The 22,867-nt window shown below is 36.0% G+C and overlaps 1 protein-coding gene across 4 annotated transcripts in view; it reads right to left on the reverse strand.

Moving 5' to 3' along the window:
• CAMSAP2 (calmodulin regulated spectrin associated protein family member 2) overlaps positions 1-22,867 on the reverse strand; it is an 87,161-nt gene that overhangs the window by 30,277 nt on the left and 34,017 nt on the right. For 2 of the 4 annotated variants that reach the window (XM_031048026.2, XM_013128768.2), the window contains exons 3-6: positions 13,631-13,792; positions 12,885-12,968; positions 7,138-7,170; positions 2,928-3,069 (exon numbers count right to left, since the gene is read on the reverse strand). In XM_031048026.2, coding sequence (XP_030903886.2) covers positions 2,928-3,069; positions 7,138-7,170; positions 12,885-12,968; positions 13,631-13,792 — 421 coding nt within the window. The remainder of the gene's footprint in view (positions 1-2,927; positions 3,070-7,137; positions 7,171-12,884; positions 12,969-13,630; positions 13,793-22,867) is intronic. The other 2 variants (XM_031048027.2, XM_005148074.3) reach the window with 1 other exon arrangement.

The following is a 22,867-nucleotide window of genomic DNA, read 5'->3' on the forward strand; positions in this document are numbered from 1 at the left end:
TTATGCTCTAACTTCTGCCATTCCCATGTAATGAAAACCCATGTTTGATCACGATACAAATTATTTTTCAATTAGCTTTCCTATACAGCAGCAATGTACTCTTTTTCACAAAGTTATCCATACATCCTTGTTCTCTGTCTTTGCATACAGACCTAAGAGTACAATTTAGTGCTATTAATCCCAAATCTTCCCCCCAAAAAACAGTATTTGATTTTGTGTATTTAGATGTTTGATATGAGATTATACAAGGATCATGAATTATCACCCTTTGTTTTAAAGTGCCATTTAAAAACACAGAAGTGGTAGCAGTGAACAGACCAGTGAAGTTATAAAGTAGTATCTGAATACTATTTTTGCCCAGCTAACCTCCTCCTGTTCTCTTTTCATAACTGCTTCTTGGAAAATTCAGTAGCTATAATTTCCTAGAAAAAAAAAGACAGTCCTTGAAAAAAGGACAGAACAGAAGAAAATTACTGTACTTCCAGAGCATGCAACAGATTTTATTCTTAAAGCAACAGTGTATGATGGAACTCCACTTAAGTTTTAAACTGTTTAGGACAAAAGGTTTCTTCAGACTAGGAACCTACTTTGATGTTACCAGGATAAGGATTCCCATCCTGAGGATATTGGACATATTCCGTCATCCCAACCCCACAGATGATGATCAATAGAAAAAAAAATTAACTAAACTAACAAAATGGGATTAGGTTTAGTAATACTAAATGTGAAGTCATGCATTTCGATCTAACAAATTCTAATGTGACTCATTGGTTGCAAGTGATACAGAGCAGGGAGATACCATGTATTAGCTAATGTAAAGATATTTATGAGCTTTCAGCATCATGCAGCTATGAAAACCAGCAAACATGATGCTAAAATGTATCAGAAGGTCTATTTTCAGAAGTGACAAAGAAGCACTGTATGAAGTAGTATTGAGATGCCAGTCTGGATTTCTGTGTACAATTTTGACCGTCCATATTCAAGGAAGATAAACTGAAACTGGACTAGTTGCAGAGAAAGACTACTGAGGATAATAATGAGAATGGAAATCCACCTCCGGAGAGGAAACTGAAGAGGCTTGGTTCAGTAGCCAGGGCAAAACAAGAAAAAGAAAATATATCATGAGGGTAGACATCAGACTAGAAGCTATAGAAGCCAGAGAGCACTGCTTGAAGAGCAACAAAAAGGCGGGTAGACAGGCTACAAACACAATTGGGTAGGAAACCAGAGTAAGATTTAAAACCATGTCAAAAAACATGGAGCTCTGCAACAGTGGGTAAGAAAAGTACAGATTTTAAAGAGCTAGACAATTTTAAAGTAGAACATTAGAAACATGATAAATTCATGAACGTGATTATATAATTTCACACAATAGCCAATTTCTTGACACACTGACATAGCGAGTCCTTTCTAATCCTGTATTCCTTGAAACAAACCTAGATTTGAAAGTTGAAGTCTTGATGAGAAGAAACACTCTATTTCAGACTACAAAGAACTCTAGATTAATACTTTCTCTTTTTTGTTAATGCATTTTTTAGAATTTTTGCATATGCATTTTTATTAGCTGCCTTCCTCAGTTCCAACACGGAACCAAATCTCAGTGAAATTTAACATGCATCAAAAATAGTGTTATTTAAATACAGGGAAAATGGTCAAAGTCTTTTTGAAAAGCTGCTAGTCACTTCAGAGTACCTTTGAATTTACTTCTGAGACAACAACAGGCACATTTATGTATCTTTCGGGAAGACGTTGTCAGGACACCTAACAACAATATTAACACTAAAATTCCAAAGACAACCTATGCCATGTCTGTTTAAAGTCAGATGTTGGAGTAATCTGGTGGTATGTATGTGGTCATGCGAGGAATACAAGATCTTTCGGGCTGTCCATATTTTCAACTATACTAAAACAGTAAGAAGGAATTAGGTGTCAGCTGTATTCAACATTATCCAAGTTCTAATTCTTGCCTAATCACATACAACAGTATGTATTTGGCTACAACATTTATGTAAACTGGAAGTCACATTTTTCAAAATTCACAAGCCTAGGAAGAATAGTGAATGCATGTATCTTGGTGTCTTTCATCTTCAATGCCCACTGCACTGGAAGCTTCCTATAAAGTGGTTGTGTATATGAATTCCAATTTGAGTCCTGAGCAAGCTTTATACTCTTGTTCATATTCCTGGATTTCTCAGGATGCTTCTTTCTAAGTGTTCCCACGACATCAAAGGCATTATGGACAGAACACAGGAAGAAAATGATGGGTGTTAGCTGACAAGACATTTTATAACTACATGAGGCTCTCAGTTGCCAAAATATGACTTTAACCACACTGAGCAAAAGAACAAGATGAAGCTGCTTATTATCAGAGACAGCTGTTATAGAACAGCACAACACCAATATGTACTAGACAGCATGTTTTCATTTACTTTATAAATTATATAGTTAACTATCAGGTGAACTAGATGCCCCGAAGCATCTAGTGAGATGCAACTATCTATGAGAGCAACTATCTGCCATGCAGTGCAACTAGGCTGGGCTTGACTAACTCATTTTCCATGTTTTAAATCTGTAACTTCTCAGATTTACAAGAAAGCTTATGCAGCTTCAAGAATAAAAGTTTTCCAGGTGGTTTTAAGTTTCAGAACACAAGGCAAATATGTTGTCACAGTCAGATTCTGTAATCATATAACCTACTATGTTTATATTAGTGTGATAACATAAGCACAACATGGAAGGACACCTTGGTTGCTTTTATTTAAATGTAAAAATAAATTGATACAAAGGTAATATTAAATAAAACCACACTCAAATTCTGCCTCTTGTGTATCACATTTAAGCACCTTTTTTCACATAATTATCAAACACAGACATTTATAAACTTTCATGGACACAATTTTACAAGCATAGGGACATGTTAGACATACCCTCTAGTTTAATGATATCTGGACAGTAGAAGTGAATCAGGGCTGCTAGAGCACAACCATCTGTGCCATCTTTCAGCAGATTCTCCACCAATGGAATGCAGGGCAGCTGTTTAAGCAATGTCTGCTCCTTCCTGTAACGAGCCTACAATACAGAATGAAGAAATTCAGACAAAGAATCTGAAACATATGAAGAAACATTTATACTGTAGGTTTTATACCCTGTTAGTGGAAAAGCAGTATTTGAATAACTGAGTATTCTCAGTGTTAAAACCCTTTAAACTATTCATGTTAGGCCCCTTATGAATGGCAGAAATACTACCTAAAATGAAAGGAACCTACTATGCTAATATTGAGCCTCTCCTTCGAAACTACCAAATTTTTATGATCTCTGTATAGCATGCTGAATTAAATAATATTTTAAACCTTGTGTAACATTCAATACTCATTGTTATACAATCAGAAATTATCTGTGTGTAAACACAGTGAGACAAATCCTTAGCTGGTGCAACTTCGGTTTACTGGCAAGTCAATTGACTCTGTGAACTTAACACACCTAGGAATCTTGCCCAAATCTCATTCATATGACAAATTCAGAAACTAGGAAATCTGCACTTGATCAGCTCCATTTTTATTACTGGCATTTGCACTATAAGTAGTCATAAACATAGAGAAACATTAATGGTCAAGTGCTATGACCATGACAGTGCCCCATTATAAAATGAAAGCATTTTGGAAACAACTTGGTGCATAAAGAGATCATTAGTTCAGAATACCAAGATAGCATTTATCTGCAGTGAATATATTTTTCAAGGGTTTCTTTTTTTCTGAGGGGGGAGAGGGAGGCTTACTTAAAAAAGATATTCAGCTCTCTTAACTGTTTCACTTCTTTCTGGGAAAACAAATGGAAGTGGAAGAAAGTGATACAGACTTTAATTGGTTAATACAATTTCCTAAGATCTATTTTTAAAACAATACTGAAGGATTACTGTTGCATTCATATCACAGATGCCAACAGGATGCCAGGAGTATTTCTAAGTTAAATTTACACTATTTTCATTCATCTATACATAATAAACTGTAAGGTTTTGTGTAGGGACTCTGAAAAATCTTCATGGATGTTACTTTCCGCAGCAAGGCTGAAGCTGACAGTCCCTATCTCCTACTCCCCACCTTTTAGCTATGCTGGAGCACTTGCTGATGGGGCTGCCTGGCAAGACCATTGATGCAGCTACATCTCTCTTCTCCTTTGTTTCAGCTGTGAATGAGTGAGCAGAGCTGGAGGTTTTATAGGTGAGAATTGTTTAAGCTAACTTTGCTGGTGAAAAGTCTGTGGAACCACAGACTAACCCTGAAGGTTATACTGTCACTGGATTTCTGTCAAGAATCACATGTGAGTATCTCTAGTGCATGTCAGTGTCCTCTAACCGGCCCAAGAAATACAAGTCTAACCTGGCAGCAGCAGACACACTAGTTCTAGAAAAATGAAGGGCTTGTATTTGGCCCACGGAACTTATACTTTACCCAATTAAAATAAAAAAAAAAAAGCTCAACCCTGAAAGTTAGTCTTTATTTCATACTTGTCACGTCCTGGTGCTTGCCTGTCAAGAATACTGTATAAATATGAAAATGCCATTTTTGCATGCTATGGGAAATATTCACTAACACCAAACAAAATCATGTTAATGTTTCATGCATTATTAATATCCCTTTCTCCACATTAGTAATACTCCCTACTATTTCTAATGAAATAGACCAATTATCCTTGCAGTGAAAGTTTGTTCTTTTTCACCCTATGCCAATCCAACACCCCACTGTAAGTTTCAAACACCAACCTAATATATCCAAGTACTTCCTCCTCAAAATGACTGAAATTAAGTCTAGGAAATACTACATCATAAAAGATACAGAATACAGATGGACTCAAACCATGGTCCAACAAGATCTGTGTTATTTATATTATTTTGAATAGTATGTTTTTATTGAAGTATCCAAAAACATTAGAAATGGATAATACAGTGGTCTTGCATAGTAAATCCTGTGAAAAAGTCTACTGTCACTTTAATGATGTTTTCACTGGCCTTATGAACAGTGCCTGCAGATGCTGGAAACTGTGTCGTATCATTAAAGTGATATGGTCTAAAGACCTAGAAATAGAACTTAATTCATTGTAGAGAGTATGCCAGGCACGTTACTTCAAGAAAAATAAACTTATATAACCCGACATGCTATGTTCATTAGGGTGTAACAGGCATCATGTTTCAATTTGGTTGAAAAGATAAAAGTAATTATATTGAAATATAAGAGACGCTGGTAATTGCACTGCATTTTAAATAAACTTGTTTTTGAAGAAACTCTTCTCATTAGTTGTAACATTTGCTACTAAATATGGATGCAATAATGCAAAAGACGAATCTGTATATTTATTATAAAGCTCTAGTGCTAACTGAAATATAAATGCTAACATAGATATTTTGTTTCTGAGATCCTAAACAACCCTGGTATAACATCTTTGAGCTTATTCTGCTTAAAACAAATTTAGGTATAGTTGAGACACTTGAGTATGAGCAAGGTCAGTTAAAGATGAACCAACAGCACACTAGCTACTCTGTCATAAGTGCTCATGTGTATTCCGAGTTAATCATTAATAATGAATGCTCTTATCCACTTACCATATAGTAGATAACACATTATAAATTTATTTCTCAGGGTAAATTTTCAGCTGCCTGTATGCTCAGGAATATCTCACTATGAAACACTTGCTCTACATAAAGGGAAGAGATCAGAAGCCTGGTTGAACTGTTATTAGAATGGCTTGAGCCACTGTCTTCCTACTGTATTATCAGTAGCACTTGCGTTTCAACTGTATCTCTACTAAATTAACAAGTTCGAAGTAACATAAACATCACTACTTCAAATTATGTATAACTGGCAGGCAAATGAGTTAGCTTTTCAGCAGATGAAATACCTTCTATTTGGCATCATTTTTATGCAATGGAAGGGAATCATTAGTAAACTAACACTTTTGGCAAAAATAGAACAAAAACATATTCTGAAACTACTTTGAAGTAGCACCTTATTTTGCAGGAATGAAACAAAAAAATGTGCCTAAATTGTGATCAGACAGTCCTTTTTTATGGGGGGGTGTGTTTCCATTATTATCTCCTTTTAATTATGCTATCTTAACTAAAAAAAAATTAATTCAGGGACTATACTGTGAAGAGCAGTGTATTTGTGTGTCAGAACTGTAAAAGACAGCACTACAGAGAAATTGCCCACATAGCATAAACTGTTATGAATTGGAGTACTGATTAGTCTGCTGAAGACAGTACTCTTAAACTGATTTTCCAGACACCCAGTATTTTCTGTTACTTACATGCAACTGCCTTGTTATTTTTAATTCTTTCTGCAATGTATGAGCCATCTTTTACCAGTTATGACAACAAATACCTGAAGAATCGTTAGACCAGTTATTTGGTAATCCTTAAAGATAGATCAATATCAGTTCTTTGGAATTCAGACAAGAAGTATGCAATTCTATATATACCTAAACAGCTGACTACTTTGCTCCCAGCCAAACCTGTTAAAGTATAAACAGCCTGAATGCTTTCAGGGGTGAACTATATGATGAGGAAAGTAACCCAAGGTGACACAGCAGTGAACACAAACTTTAGAATTGTTGCAGACCTGAACAGTTACTTTTTATCACTTTTAAAAGTAGACTGCTTTGGGTTACTTTGTGTTGGGAGAGATTAAGAGTACTCTTGAATCAGATGATAAATAAGGCAATTCTAGAGAAATGGTGTGATGGTTGCATATCATTAACTCAGAAAATTTCAGATTCCATGTAACATAAACAGTCAAAAACTATTTCTGCAAGCCTCTTACAACAGAGTCAGTATCGAAAAGCATTATGTCTACTGAAAGCTTGACTATTTGACATGTTAGTAACAGGTACCACTGCCTTATACAAACCCATGAAGAGCTTGACTGCCTGAAAAGTAATTCCTTATCCAGCATCATATCTTATATTTATTTTGCACAGACTACGTTGCAAAATAAGCTCCTGAATTATGCACACCTTTGTAGAACAATCTCTTATAAAATTATCTCGTAGACACAAATGAAATGAATGACTAGACCAGCATGACATGGACAAAGCCATTCCCAAAATAAGCTATTTGATCAAAGTGAAGCAGTTGGGCAAACTTACAGGAACCAGTTTCCAAAACCATTTGGTAGGAGACTTCAGAGGAAGCAGTAGAAAAAAGAATAAAAGCAAAAAGCAAAAAAAAAAAAGGGAACATTTTATCAGATTTCATAAATTAATTTTACAAAGCATTTTTTTAACATTCTTAGTTTTATATAACAGTGAATTATAATTTAATGGTAAGCATTAGTGCACTGTAGCCTTAGCATATTGATCTAATTAGCAGAAATAACACTGGAGAAATGTCTGCAGTCTTTATAGATGAACATTATAATTTTCCCACATGAACAGGTAAGATTGTCAGATGAATGCCATTTTACTTAATATTTTCACCCAACTAATTGTACCCTACATATGCAATCTGACTGAAGAATTCATTTGAGACTTTAAGTCATGATATCACAAGTATCAAAATGAACTCCAACAGCACATACGGGAAAGCAGGGAAGCTAAAGCAATGGAAAAAAAGGTATAAACACAGTGTAGTATACAGTACAACCAATTGCAGTGAAGTTTGCATTAGTTACTTCAAGCCAAACAGTTGTTTTATAACATTCAACAATATTTTTTAACAAAGCATATGACAGTTTTCAGAACAAGAAGAGGTGCAGGCAGTTATATTTTTGCAATGACAAATCACATTATCATCAGCTGCATGATGTGCAATGACCTGAAATGCAGATGGGGTTTTGGCTACTGGTAGAGAAATTATCAGAATGGATATATAAAAATCTAAACTCAAATGTGATAAAAAAAATTAAATGAAAGTTTTGCAAATATAAAGTTTTACCTAAAAGTTTAATCCTAAGCACAACGAAGTCGGTGATTTTTTCTGTAACTCTATACACTAACCTGGCATAATACTTTTAAGAAAAAACATCATGTAACAGTATTATAAATACACATAGAAAACTTCAACACTGTTGATTTAATTGTAGGAATAAAAAAATTACTAACATATAGAAAATATAAAAAAATTACTAACATATTTGGGGTTTTTCTTAAGAGAAATACTTTCCGGAAATGTTGAAAAAGTTTTCTTAGTATGGAAAAAACTGCTATGGAAGCTTATTATTTTACATAGCTGTCAAAATACTGGGCTTCTATAAGCCCTTTAAAGTAACTGTAGCAATGAACCAAGCTTTTATGTAAAAAAGCAATTGTATACAAAAGGGTGTGCATGTGTGCATAGTAACATGACTATTCTCAACATTATTCTCCTCCATTTAACTGGACTGTTACAGTGGAAAACCCCAAAGCTACTTAGAATGAACTACAAAATGCATGCTCATGTGTGGCTCTAGACATGTACCCAATCTTTCACTGGTTTCTTGTCACCTTACTGAAATATAGTCAATATACGGACAAGTACATGAATTTGAAAACAAGCTGTCTTAACTCTCAAATGCAATCAGGAATTCTAAAACGTATCATAAAGCAAGGTTTTAGATAAATTGGGTGAGATCAGACCTGGGCTGCCTATTTTTCCCTGATAGAAGTATTCTTTGATTTATCAAGGTGAAGTGTATTTCATACCTGGACTCAAAAGGTCTGTCAATACCTATGTAATGGTAGGCTGAAGAACTAATCTTAGAAAAAAAATCCACATATTTGTTTCAATTCCAAAGACTAGTTCACTGTAGCAGTACAAACTCAACTCAAAACTAGCAATTAAATATATATTTTTACTTGCCACTTGGCTGAAACTATGCTGGAGATGACTATGAATATGCTTCAAGAGGCTGAAAGACTGAAGATAATTAAGTTTAAATTCAAACATACTGTAAGATTTATAAATACGTACTTTGTAAATGCACTTGGAAAGAGATAAAGAGAAGCTGAAATCTTTTGGACAATATAAAGGGGATTCACTGTCTGCTGAAATGGCACTTTATGTCAACAGGAATAAACTTTTTTCCCTTGGAACTTTCTAAAATATGAGATATTATAAAACAAAGTAAAGAATCCTGACTGACTTCTCAAAAAAAAACAAAAAGAAAACTCCAAGCAATAAAAACCTGAAAAACCTAAACACAGAGCCCCCCCAGCCTCCCCCCGCAACCCAACAACAAAAACAACCCACAAAAGAATAAACAGTACCTCAGGTTGAGAGCTTACAGTTTTACAAGATTGTTTAATCCTCCTAATAAAAAGTTTTAAGCATGACTATTATAAATTTAGCTCAGTATAAATTCATTCTATGATGCCAAAAAGTGGTAGTCCTGCCCTTCATTAAACACTTGTTTATGCTGTCTTCCTTGCACCATCATTTGTGTTCATGCAGCTGTGCATTAGTTGCATTAATTGGATCAAGCTGATCCTGCTGCAAACTTTTCTTTTTAACAGGTTAGCTTTTGCTAGCAGCGTGGATTTATGACACACTGAATTGGAAGTAGAACTATCGAGTTAGGGTTTTACCTTCACACAAGAAGTTGCACTGCTTAAGCTATTAAAAAAAACAACAACCCACATTTAAGGAATCCATGTCTTTGGACGAATACTCTTACGTTGGTTTCTCTCACAGGATTTGCATAGATTTAGCTTAAATCTTTTAAAACTGATTCAGTCTAAATCACAAAAGCAATGGAAAAGTTACAGGTTTTTGAGAAAGCTTCATCTACATTAAGAATCAGTAGTTTAACCAGTGCAACCATACATTCGCTGCATATTACTCAAGGGAAGCCTGAAAACCAAAATCTATTCACTACAAAACTTGAAATCCTAATTCTGAAAGAAGATGCAGAGACACTACCAGAGAAAGATGAGGTTACCACAAATCACCGGCTGATCAAGATCCACAGAGGACTACCTGGAACTAAAAATCATACATATTCCTTCCTCTCTTCTATAGAAAGCTAGTGGCAGAAGAAAGTGAAAGAAAACAAAAGAACATCTCATAATCCATTAATGCTGGTTTTATCTATCCAGAAATAGAAAATAAGTGTATCTTACCAGTTTTGTCATCTATGAGTCCATGTAAATAATGTTTACAATTTTTAGAAATGTAGAGATTTACTATTTATTGCAAAAAGAGAGTAAAGCATTAACTTGGCAGGCTTGAGGATTATGCTGAAATTATTTTTCACAACTGATAAACTGATGAATTTATGCCAGTAGGAAATCATAATATAATTTAAAAATTCACATATTAACTTTTGGTCACCTTTTAGGTATGCAACTTTGCTGCTTCTTGGCCAGAAGCTAGAACTAAAGAAAAGCTTTCCCTAATGATCAGAATGACCCATTCTCCCCATGTCTGTTTGGCTTGTGTCTGTAAATCAGCATAAAAGACATCCTTAAATTAAATTTAATTCAGGTTCAAAACCTGACCACACCTTAGAAATTCTGAAGCTTAAAATATCCAAAGGTGTTTGTTTGGCTAGAGCAGAAGGGAGACTGCAAAGTTTCTTTAATTTTAGAATGGAATCATCACTTTTTGAACTGCTGTGTTCAGCACAAAGAACCTAGAACAAAGAACCTAGATTACAAATGAAAGCCCCAGCCTGGTGGAAGGATGGTGGAAGACAGAAAAGATGAATAAAGAAACATTTCAGTTCCCCTTCATGCCAAGTTTTAAAATAAAAAGAGAAGCAGCAGTTAGGAGTTTGAAAACACCAAAGAAAGAAAACAAAACAACTGAATTCAGATACTGAGAATTAAGCTACAACTGAAATATGAGCATAGAAATTCTATACTAAATATATAGAAGTATAATTTAATTTACCATAAAAATGGAAAACCATTCAATATTACTACTTCAGTCAATACAAAGGCAGAATACAATCCCCCCTGATTAGTATCTGCTGATATTAATAACTAACACAGGCATAGCATGAAATGAAGGGGAAAAAAAAAAGGAAGGAAATCACACTAATTATTATTCAGATCAGAATATAGACATAGTTCAGCAATACTGAAGCCTGGAATAGGAATTTAGCTATAAATATTTCACAGCTCTGCTGAGATATAAAAGGTAGGGTAAATTCCATAAAGTAACAGGATATATCACTGAGTCTGAGCTATAAAAATAAGAATGCATGGACTGATGCAGTATGAAGACAGATAATTAGGGAAAAACACTTGGGTATCTGGGAATAAATACTAGGAGATGCTTGACAAGAGCCACAGATGCATTTGTACATCGACCAACAAACTGTTGCTCTGATTGTGTTGCAGCTCCATAATTCATACAAAACCACTACAAATACATGTACCGTTTTTATGTGAATCTTTATTCCACTGTCTCGATTTATGGAATCAGAGGTACAGAGTACACAAGTTTCAAGAGCTGTTTCAAGAACGTTGACAATAAAGATCTAAACTATAATTTATAAAGTTTATAAACTAGAAATTTTATCTTGCTATTCCTAATATAAAAGGCAAACTAAAGGGAACATAAATATTACTGAATGTTTACAAATACTGATAAATTTATGGCATTGCTCTGAATTTTTCCTTTGATATATATTTGTTTACCAAATTAAGACTCCCATGCACTCTGTATTTTAAAAACTATTCTCCTATTTCAAAGTGACCTAAAAACCACACAAAACTTCCTACTATTATTTTCAGGAAAAAGAAAAATCACTAGAGAACAGAGGACCATAGGTTATCTCCCTACTCCCCGTTTACTTTGTTTTATCTAAATTTGAGAAATTAACTGGTCAGTGATATCTTATTCTCCAGATTTCTATGCTGTTATCACTATTGAACACAGGTTTAATTTTCTGTATGAAGATACATGCAGTAGGGTCACACTACTATTGTGAAAAATGCCATTTACTTTTGTTGAGTCATGTACATACCAATTAGCCTTCAATTATTCCTTATATTAAAAAAGAAGCCCCAAGTGGAAAGATATTCTTTGCATTTATACTTGTTGAAGCTGAGTTTGTAATCTAGCCACGTAACCCGCAACTTCTTCAGAGTAGCATTCAAAAGGAAGTAGGTGCTTGCATGAAAATGGAACTAGGATTACAGCTTTGCAGTAGCTGGGAAATTTTTCTGTATTCAGGGACAGGGGTAATACCAAAGGGTGTTCAAATTGATTACAAATTCCCCAATACTAATTATATCACAATAGGATAAATGATCTCATTCTGAAGCAAGCATTTTAACGTACTCTGAAACTGTATTATATCCTTCCATGTTTTGATGGGTATAATGCTTTTTAACTAACTGAGTTCCACAAACAAAAGGAAAGAACATCCTGTTAGGAAAGAGAATCCAATGTAATCTGTTTTTATCATATATATAAATCCTGTAATCAACCAGTATTTTGGATCATAGTCAGAGCAGTGTTTACCATGATGCCACACACAGAATTTTGATACATGCAATTCACAAAAAAAAAAAAAACATTAATAATGATAAATAAAAATGTAGGGGTGTTTTTTTAATAAAAGATCTGACTACAGTTTTAATTAATTTGAAAGTATTAAATAACCTTAATACATTCCTTAGGAATAACATAAAAGATGTTTCCCTGCTATCAAATATTTATTTGTCAAAAAGGATAACTGGGAATAAAAAGTGCAACTTGACTTGTGTTACATTTAAATTGGTATATTCATGGAAACAATAAAACTAATAGCAAAATGACTGAATACTAAAACTTTGCTTTCTTTCACATACAGTCAAAAGTTCAATGTCTCCAAATGTATATTACCTGTACATACTGCATGCAAACAGTTTTTGTTGACACATGAAATGTTTATTCTTTTTTAAAGGATTTTAAGTCTTACTCCTACCTTTTGAACTCCTGCAGATTCTACACCATGATGCTCTTTTAGTTTTTGTTCCTGTTCCATTACATCTTTCAAATGCTCATTTACCTAGACACAAAACAGTTCATTCAGTGGTCTGTTCTAAGAAAGAAGTAGAAATTATAAGTTTCCAAAAGATCTATAAATCACCACCACCACCAACTGAAAAGATGGAACAAATTTTTCAGACTGTAGCCCTGAAGCCAAATCAGAAAACATCAGTTCAGATACAGTCTGGGGTCATTACTTGTTAGCTTTACATTGTACAAACTAACCTGCCCCTTATTATGTTTAATCATATTTGATTAACAGCACATCCTTGTTACTTGATTATGCAGTGAAGGTAGATTGCTTCAAGCAACATGTGTTTCAGTACAAACAGAATACCTTGCTTTTAAATCACGATAAATTATACAATGATGGAACAACTCTGTGAGCCCAAGAGAATCTCAAGCAGCCATTGTCATGACATTTCAACATGATAAGGATTGCTAAGATGTCATATATAATGCGTATGACAGTGGTTTATTTAGACTTCCCACTTTTTTTGTTGACATCACTTGTTTATCCCTGGCAACTTTACTTTTATTATCCAAACACAGCAGATGAAGGAATAGTCTATCAGACACAGTCTTCATATACCAACATACATACATATCCTACCCACTCATCTCTACCTGAACCATACAGACTACAAGAAAAATCACAGCTTGCTCTTCCAGTACTCATACCTTGTTTATCCAGTACATGACAGCATCTTCGATGTCATAAGGTAGATCTGTAGCTTGGAAGAAGGATGAATACTGCTGAGTGCATGCAATGACTTTGTCAACACTGATCATCTCTACAGTGTATGCCATCATAAGAGTATCGATCATGGCCAAGTGAGCACTCTGCAAAGAGAAGCAGCAATTGAAAACTACATAATTAGTTTGCAAATCAAAAGATCACTTTCTTATAAGTAATTTCTGAACACAGCTAGAAGTTTTCCATCTGTCTGTCAGCATTTGAATGAAAGACAAATGAAGACAAACACACATAACAGATTTGAGAACATAACACAGAGCACAAAGACATATATTTAAAAAAAAAAAGCTGATTGCAAATCATAAATTCTGCAACAAAATTAACACCAAAACCAAGGAACTGGAGATGGAAAGAACAAGCAATTTTAATGATGCAAAAATTACTTAACTTTTAATCAAGCTGAAGAGATCTCTGAAATTAGCTACCTGAGTAGAAACAAAAAGCCCCTGCCCAATGAATGTTATCACTGGAAATAAAAGCTGAGACTGACTGGTAAACAACCTTCATCCTCATGAAAATGCTGCATCAATAAGTGGAAGTTGATCTGGTTTTAAAAGCATAATACAGGAAGAAGATGCAATTATATTGTTCTTGAGTAAAAACCCAACGTGTTAGAAAGTATTAAGTTCTCTTCTAGTAAACTGTGTTATGCAGATGCAGCTATACATGCACTAGTAGATTTATAATAAGCAGATACTGATGAATAAAATGCAGCTGCTGTTAAAAGAAGACATATGTTTCTCCTGGTGTCATTACTGAAAGACAATGGCTATTTTATCATTTGCAATAATTAAAAACAGCCCCCCTGAAGTAAAAAAGCCAAATCCAAATCCAAACCCAAAACAACAACAAAACAACAATAAAAGAGGATGACAACCAGGATTTACATTAGATTTTTTTGACTGAATAAGAAAATAATGGCTGTGTGTAGAGGCAGTGCCTACAGCTAAACAGATTTGTTCCTGCTTCATGGTAAGAACAGCAACAGCTGAGTATTAAGCAACATCTCTCATGAAACAGAACAATTTCAAAAGACAGTATTTTTTTAAAACACTGCCTTTACACAGCTCATGATGCAAACAAAGATCCCAAACACTTAACACCATCACTTCAATTCTATTAACAAAATATTCATATAAACATCTCACAAGGTAGCTGTAACAGCCATGGCAACTGCAATGAACAACATGAGTCACACAGCAATATGCTATCTAATCATTATAGTTAAGGTAGTATATGCACAGCATTTATTCCAGAATGCCCAGCAGGAAAAAGACACACAGACCCAACCTGTGCTGCCCTTAGTGCTTGTACCAACAATGAAAGGGATGCTTGCCTCAGAAGCAAGCACCACACATTGAAGTTTCTTTGACCAAAAATAGGGGCAACCATTTTACCTACTACAAACATTCACAAAACTGTTCCTGACAGCCAGCCTTCCTGGGATAAGCTCATTCTCTTTGGACCCTGGATGTGAGCTGAGTCCCCCATCTGCCACACACACATCCCATGCTCCTAGCACAAGTAGCAGAGCTGGGCTGTGCCTCTTAACCTCCTGCCACCAATGACCAGATTATTCAGAATAAACTTTTTTCACCAAATTTATCTGCCTTATGAATTTATTTACAGACCTTCACTTGACAACTACTGATATGAGTTCTTACGTGTGAATGAACGAAAGAGCTGGGGAACTGGATTCTTGCCACCTAAAGTATTTAAGAAGGAAAAGACAGAGTATTGCCCATTACCAGCCTCCTGAGGAGCCTGCACCCCAGTGTGAAATGGGATAATTCTATACACAGATACAAAACAGTTATTCTTTTGTTGGCCCAGCAATGCAGTGCAGAGAAGGAATTCAGATAAGAAGTCACATTTACTACTAGTAAAGTCCTAAAACCTTGTGAGGGATTGCAGAGCTTGGGTGAACCATACAAATCCATGCAGTTTTACAGCAGTTTCCAGCTCAGATTGCAGCATCTTCATTATTTTCTTTAAAATCCAGGCAGGATTTTCAAAAGGAGATTTTTTAAAGAAATAGTAATAAAATGAAGAATCTGACTTGCATCTATCACCCTGAGAAACAAACTGCAAACCTGCTGTTTTTCAGCTAGTACCCCCCCAACTTTATTTTATGAGTAATTTAATACTAAAAAAATTAAAACCTATTAACATATATGGATTTCTCTCCTAGAAAATAGCAAGCAACCAATTGAGCACATGAGATAACTTCTACTTAAAAAGCAGTTGTGGTTTTGTACTTTTTTTTTAAGGAGGTACAATACGAGAGAGAAAAACATTTAATTCCACAAACAACTCTGCTGGGTTTCTTCCAATTATTCTGCAAACAGTCAGATAAGCTGCATTCTTTTACATCTTTTAATTGACTGAACTCAACAAGACAGATTAAATTAAAAACTGCAACACAAAAATAGTATCCCACTTTTCCAGATACAGGGGTTTATCAGCAGTAAATAGTACATAAAGATCCTATTTTTTGGTACATCTCTCACTGAACAATATATTTTAGATACAGCTAAAAAAGAAGAGGGAGAGGTCATTTTTACTAGTTGGATCCAGAGTTATAACTGCATTATATCACAAGGAAGCAACCAAGAGGATACTGAGGGGAAAACACAGATACTGTTCTGAGCTGAGCAGAAACTATGATCAGCTGCTCAGCAATGTTGTCTTTCTCTGGACAGGCCTGTAATACAGTGCCTGAAGGATCTCTCCTGGCGCTGCTGCTGACTGATACCAATATGGTACCTTAAATGCTGACATTTCCTTCAAGATGTCAGAATTCTGATATGCAGCATAAAACCCTCCCCAAGGCAGGATTTCACGCTGTCACACGACTCCCACATCCAGAACTGCAGCAAGGCACATTTGAATAAGGACACATGATTTTGCACATATATATATATAAGAGCAATAATACTAAAAAAAAATTAGTAACATGTTAAGTTACACAGAATAGGATACAAGCCCATTAGAGAAATATCTTAAGAAAATCAGCCTCAACACAGCAGCAGTAAACGGCACAGGAAGTAATACACTGCTTTATCATGAAAATGTTATGCAGAGATTTGGTTTAATCCAATTAAAAAGAAATCTTTTCTTTCTTTGCTCAGTACACTGCAATGGTGCAAAGTACTAAAGTCTTATGAGGCACATCACAAAATATAAAAGAAATAAAATACCAGATGCTGGATTTTTAGAGGTACTTTGTTTTCTAAGACACAAACATGGCTTTGTCTTTCCCAGCTACACCCTGCACAGAGTACAAGGGTTTTAATTTACTAATCTTTACAATCTCATGTAATTACTCGTTAGTTTCTGTCCTGTAATGTAGGTTACACAGCATTTAAGCAGCTTACTGAACTGTAGAAGAAAAATTATTCTGAGCACGACTGCTGATCTGTCTGCCTAATTTTTGATTACAGAGGTTGCTCCATCTCCCTTGAAGGACTGCAAACAACTCATTAAAAGTGTACTAAGCAGAAGGTGTATTTGTTACAGTACATGCAGAGACATATGGATAAATACCACATATTATAGGTAGCTCTTACAGTAATACTTACTAAGGATATTTCTCATATTCCAGTAAACAATATTCAAGACAGGAAATCTCTTTTGACCTGCCCTCATAGACAACATTATTTTCCACTATGGTACTTGAAGAAAGGAGTAGAAAGAAAACAGAGGATATAGCTGTTATCCTCATGCTGAAATAAATAAGTGACTCTTGAGTCTTTAACTGAAAGAAAAAGTCCCATAATTTCACTGTGCTTTGGAAAGATTTGATCTTTGACAGAATATGTAAACATGCATTTCTGCTCTTACTGAATTCAGTCATGTTTCAGTAATTCACTTTTTTGAAGATTTTTATGAAGGAATTTGGTCCTACAAAAAAAAAATGAATAAGGGCCTTCACACCAGTTCTCACTTGCACAGTAAGCACATATATTTCTAGCTAAATTCCCTGAAGATTTTGCCTACTCTATATCAGGCACTTAAGCAAAGAAGGGAGATGAGATCCCTATAATTAGCTTGGTGTATATTTTTATCACCTTTGTATCAACAGCTTTGCATGTTACCAACTGTCTCTACCTGCAGAAAAAAAGAGGCTTTGGATCCAGATACTTCTCACAGTACAGCTGAAAACAGTAACTTGAAAGAGGTACTTTGAGTTAACAGTAAGGTACAGATTAAATTTAATGGGCTTCATGAAACTTAGGCTGAAGATACTATATAAAAGTAAGCACTAAGATTAGAAATACGTTGAATGTTCCAAACAATAATCGTTAATGCTAACTTTAAGTAATACTTTTTAAATTGAACTGAAATTCCCATGTTTTGCCAGTATATGCTAGTTCTTAAATTAATATGACATTTCCTTGTATGATTATTACCACAGATTGTTATCAAGACAGAGCAAAGATAACTAGAAAGAAACAAAGCAAGAAAAAAGAATACAATAATTAAAGACAAAGATCACCCCACAAAACCAGTCACTGAATTTATAACTGCTAGAAGGTGCAGTTCACATGGAACAATCATTACAGGACACATACTTGAGGAGAAAAGACAAGTAAAAACAGAATTGTTGATATGCAAAATAAAAGATAGACACAAACAACAGGCAAGTAAGGGATTAAACATGCACAACAATGCAGTTTAAGGAAGCTGAGTAGCTTTAGTCCCCAGGCACCTTTACCCAAACACCCTCCCTTAGATAATCCACCTAAATTCCAAATCTCAACTAAGAGTGGAAAATTGCAGAATTCGATCTCAGGGAAAGCACAGGGCAAGGCTTGATTCCACAAGAGGCAAAGAAGGAATTAATGAGCAGAGCCAACAGGTTGTTACTACAAGGCTCAAAGCTACTGCTTCATTTCACCAACATTCTTATATTAAAATGAAGATAGTTCTGATACTATAAAGGAAACAACAGTTTAAAAGATTTGAATCAACAAAATGGAGCAGTCTGAAGTTGTCAGTTCCAGCCTTTGTGATGATTTTTGGACCCAGTTCTTCTCTAGCTTCACAGAGTACTTATGCCTTGCACAATTCTAAACTAACCTCAGTTGTCTAGTTATTCTTGTCCTGCAGTGGAATGATCACATCGAATTACCTCCTCACTGTATTTTCATGAAGAACAAGTGCTTGACTGTGAGAAGATGCTTGTTCAGCAAGAACGGGCATTACTGAGTCATGCTCAACATATCGTAGCAGGTTCTGCGAGGTTTCTACCTTCAATATTTATTACAGCCGTCTGTTTTTTGTTAACTTTTAAAATTTAGTAATCAATTCTATACAAATATAAAAAATAACAACAAAAAAGGATTTGTTAGTGAGATACTTCCTGCGCTAAGCATTTTGACAGCATTTTTAAGTTCTTTTACCTAAGGTTTCTTCGTTATGGTTGCCAGGGAATTGAATAATTTGATTAGCTCAATCCTAACTAAATACATAACAGAGGTTCCCAGATTCCTTCTGAATCACACAATCAAGTGAGACCTTGTCTCACTCTAGGCCTTAATGATACAAAGTACCTGCATGACTTGCACGGGAATCAAGAACCATCAAATGGTGCTAATCACATTACTTTAATTTTGGCATATTTTATAGTTTCACACTATCCACTTGGGATTCTTTTCCCCCCTTTTAAAATATATTTAATTACTCCAGAAGTTGACTGCATCTTATTTACTGGAAAAACCAAGTGCCTAATTAATGGCAAAGACCAAGAAGGCACTTCAGTGCCTTTATGCCAAGTGTTAAATGTTCAAACATATGACATTTCTAGTGGATTAGTTAAAGTAAAATGATAAAATAATGAAGGATAAGTATAACTAGTTAATTATACACACTTAGATGAATAAATAGCACTGGCTTCAAACTTCCCAGAGTATTTTGGTTTTGCGGATAATTAACGATTTTCCCAGGTCACACTGTCAAATCCTGTCCAGACAAACTAGAAACAAAAATCTCTTTCAAAAAATTATATTCTGTTACATATATGCACTGTCTCCCTGATCTTAGACACTTAAACCAAGAACAAACAGTAGATATGAAAAACATCATCAGAATTTATTCTGTCACAACAATCTCCACCAATCTTTGACAAATACAGGAGTGGGAAAAAGAGAAACAGTGTTCCATTTATAAACCAAGTATATCCACATATAAATAAAATATAGTTCTTTCTTCCTGACTTGCTCATACCTGAATAGTAATGACATTGAAAGCAGAGGTTTAACTTCTCAGGCAGCTCAGCTAAAATACCTGCAAAAGCAGTTATGACCAACAAGTCAATGGGACCTGATGAAATCCATCTGCGGGTCCTGAAGGAGCTGGCAAATGAAGTTGCAAAGCCACTGGCCATCATATTTGAAAAATCATGGCAGTCAGGTGAAGTTCCCGACAACTGGAAAAAGGGAAATATAACCCCCATTTTAAAGAAGGGGAAAATGGATGAGCCGGAGAATTACAGGCCAGTCAGTCTCACCTCTGTGCCTGGCAAAATCTGGGAGCAGATTCTCCTGGAAGGCATGCTAGGGCACATGAAAAACAACAAGGTGCTTGGTGACAGCCAGCATGGCTTCACCAGGGGGAAAATCCTGCCTGACCAATTTGGTGTCCTTCTATGACGGGGCTACGGAAATGATGGACAGGGGTGGAGCAGGTGATGTCATCTACCTGGACTTGTGCAAAGTGTTCGACACTGTCCCACACGACATCCTTGTCTCTAAATTGGAGAGACATCAATTTGACAGGTGGACCACTCAGTGGATAAAGAACCAGCTGGATGGCCGCACGCAAAGAGTTGTGGTCAACGGCTCAGTGTCTGTCTGGAAACCAATAACGAGTGGTGTCCCTCAGGGATCGATGTTGGGACCAGTCTTGTTTAATATCTTTGTCAGTGACATGGACAGTGGGATTGAGTGTGCCCTCAGCAAGTCTGCCAATGACACCAAGCTGTGTGGTTCTCTTGATACGCTGGAGGGAAGGAATGCCATTCAGAGGGACCTTGACACGCTTGTGAGGTGGGCTGATGCCAGCCTCATGAAGTTTAACCATGCCAAGTGCAAGGTCCTACACCTGGGTGGGAGCAATCCCAGGCACAGCTACAGGTTGGGCACAAAGGAAATTCAGAGCAGCCCTGCGGAGAAGGACTTGGGGGTGTTAGTTGAGAAGAAAACGAACATGAGCCAGCAGTGTGCTTGCAGCCCGGAAAGCCAACCGTATTCTGGGCTGCATCAAAAGAAGTGTGACCAGCAGGTCGAAGGAGGTGATCCTGCCCCTCTACTCTGCTCTCGTGAGACCTCACTTGGAGTCTTGTGTGCAGTTCTGGTGTCCTCAACATAAAAAAGGACATGGAACTGCTGGAACAAGTCCAGAGGAGGCCACGAGAATGATCAGGGGACTGGAGCACCTCCCATATGAAGACAGGCTGAGAAAGTTGGGGCTGTTCAGCCTGGAGAAGGCTGCGTGGAGATCTCATAGCAGCCTTCCAGTATCTGAAGGGGGCCTACAGGGATGCTGGTGAGGGACTCTTCATTAACGACTGTAGTGATAGAATGAGGGGTAACAGGTTAAAACTTAAACAGTAGAGGTTTCGACTGGATATAAGAAAGAAATTCTTTACTGTTAGGGTGGTGAAGTACTGGAATGAGTTGCCCAGGGGGGTTGTGAATGCTCTATCCCTGGCAGTGTTTAAGGCCAGGCTGGATGAAGCCTTGGGTGATATGGTTTAGTGTGAGGTGTCCCTGCCCATGGCAGGGGGGTTGGAACTAGATGATCTGAAGGTCCTTTCCAACCCTAAGTATTCTATGATTCTAAAAAGTATCCAAGCCTGTTCTCAAAACATCTGCTCCAGGAACACAGCCTTAGGAGAGGTGCAGAACTACCACTTTGTCATGAAGATGCAAGAGCAGTGACCAGACAGAATTTGGGGTGAAGAGCTCAGGTTTGAAGGATGTGCTATAAGAACATAACAAAGGAAGCTTGAAAAGGAGAGAGAAAAGTGGCTGAGGTCCCCATCCCGTTACCCACCCCCCCCAGAAAAAAAAAAATATATATATATATGTAAGGCTGGGTATTAATCCATAGAGATGAGAATGAAAGAGGAAACAGAGACATGTCTTCTCCAGTGCATGACTTGTCCTGGCACTGTATCACAGTATGCTGCAAGTCCCACTGATAAAGCCACTCAGAGCCACTGCTCAGTATGTTATCAGACCAGACTAGTTTTGAAACTCTGCAACATAAGACTTCTGGTTAATCATCTTCAAAGTTAAATATTGATGGCCATTTTTGAATGGCATCTTTGCTGCCCAGGTAACTGATAAAACATGATGACTAATCTATATTTCTGGTTTGTCTTTTTCTTAATAAGAAACAAGTTAGCTACTCTCACACTTTATCTCAGAATCCTCATAAAGGATTAATGTAAAAGGACAATCTGGTGGAAGTCATGCCATCAACTTGATATTACAATAATAATTTATGAGATTTTACCTAAAGTAACACAGATGATGATATTTTACATACTTCTCAACATTTAACACACCTCCTACTGCCAGAGGCTTTGGGTTATTATCAGCTAAGTTCTAGTAATAAGCTTTTTGGCACACCACACTAATAAGAAAGAGAAACATGATGCTTAAATTAGTACAGTAGTACTAATAGTAAAATATCCTGGTTTGTTCAGGTTACTTCATTTGACACAAGAGATTGGAAGATTGATTACTCATCGCAACAAAGGATGAGTCTGTTTGAAATAGAATGTAACAAGTTGTTACTTTCTAGCATTTGCTGGAGAGAAATTCATAAAATCTAACAGAAAGAGCTTAGAAACTTAGAAAAACTTGTATAGAGCCCCTTACCAAAGGAGGTCCAACTATCTCAGGTTTCAAGGACTTCTCGAGCACTTGAAATACCAGAGAATCTACAACCACTCTGGGCAATTACCTAATGTCTTCCATCATGTTTGAGTTAGCTGGTATTAGCACAAAATCCCACCTCATGGTAAATAAATGGCTAAACTAAAATGTAGACAAAGACTCTGTAGCTCTCATTTGCTTCAAATACCTAGATCTCAACATCACTATATTTGTATCAAGGTGTTTTGTTTCTTTTCTAATAAAGTTAAACTC

Source organism: Melopsittacus undulatus, chromosome 6 (genome assembly GCF_012275295.1).
Source record: "Melopsittacus undulatus isolate bMelUnd1 chromosome 6, bMelUnd1.mat.Z, whole genome shotgun sequence".
NCBI lineage: Eukaryota > Metazoa > Chordata > Aves > Psittaciformes > Psittaculidae > Melopsittacus > Melopsittacus undulatus.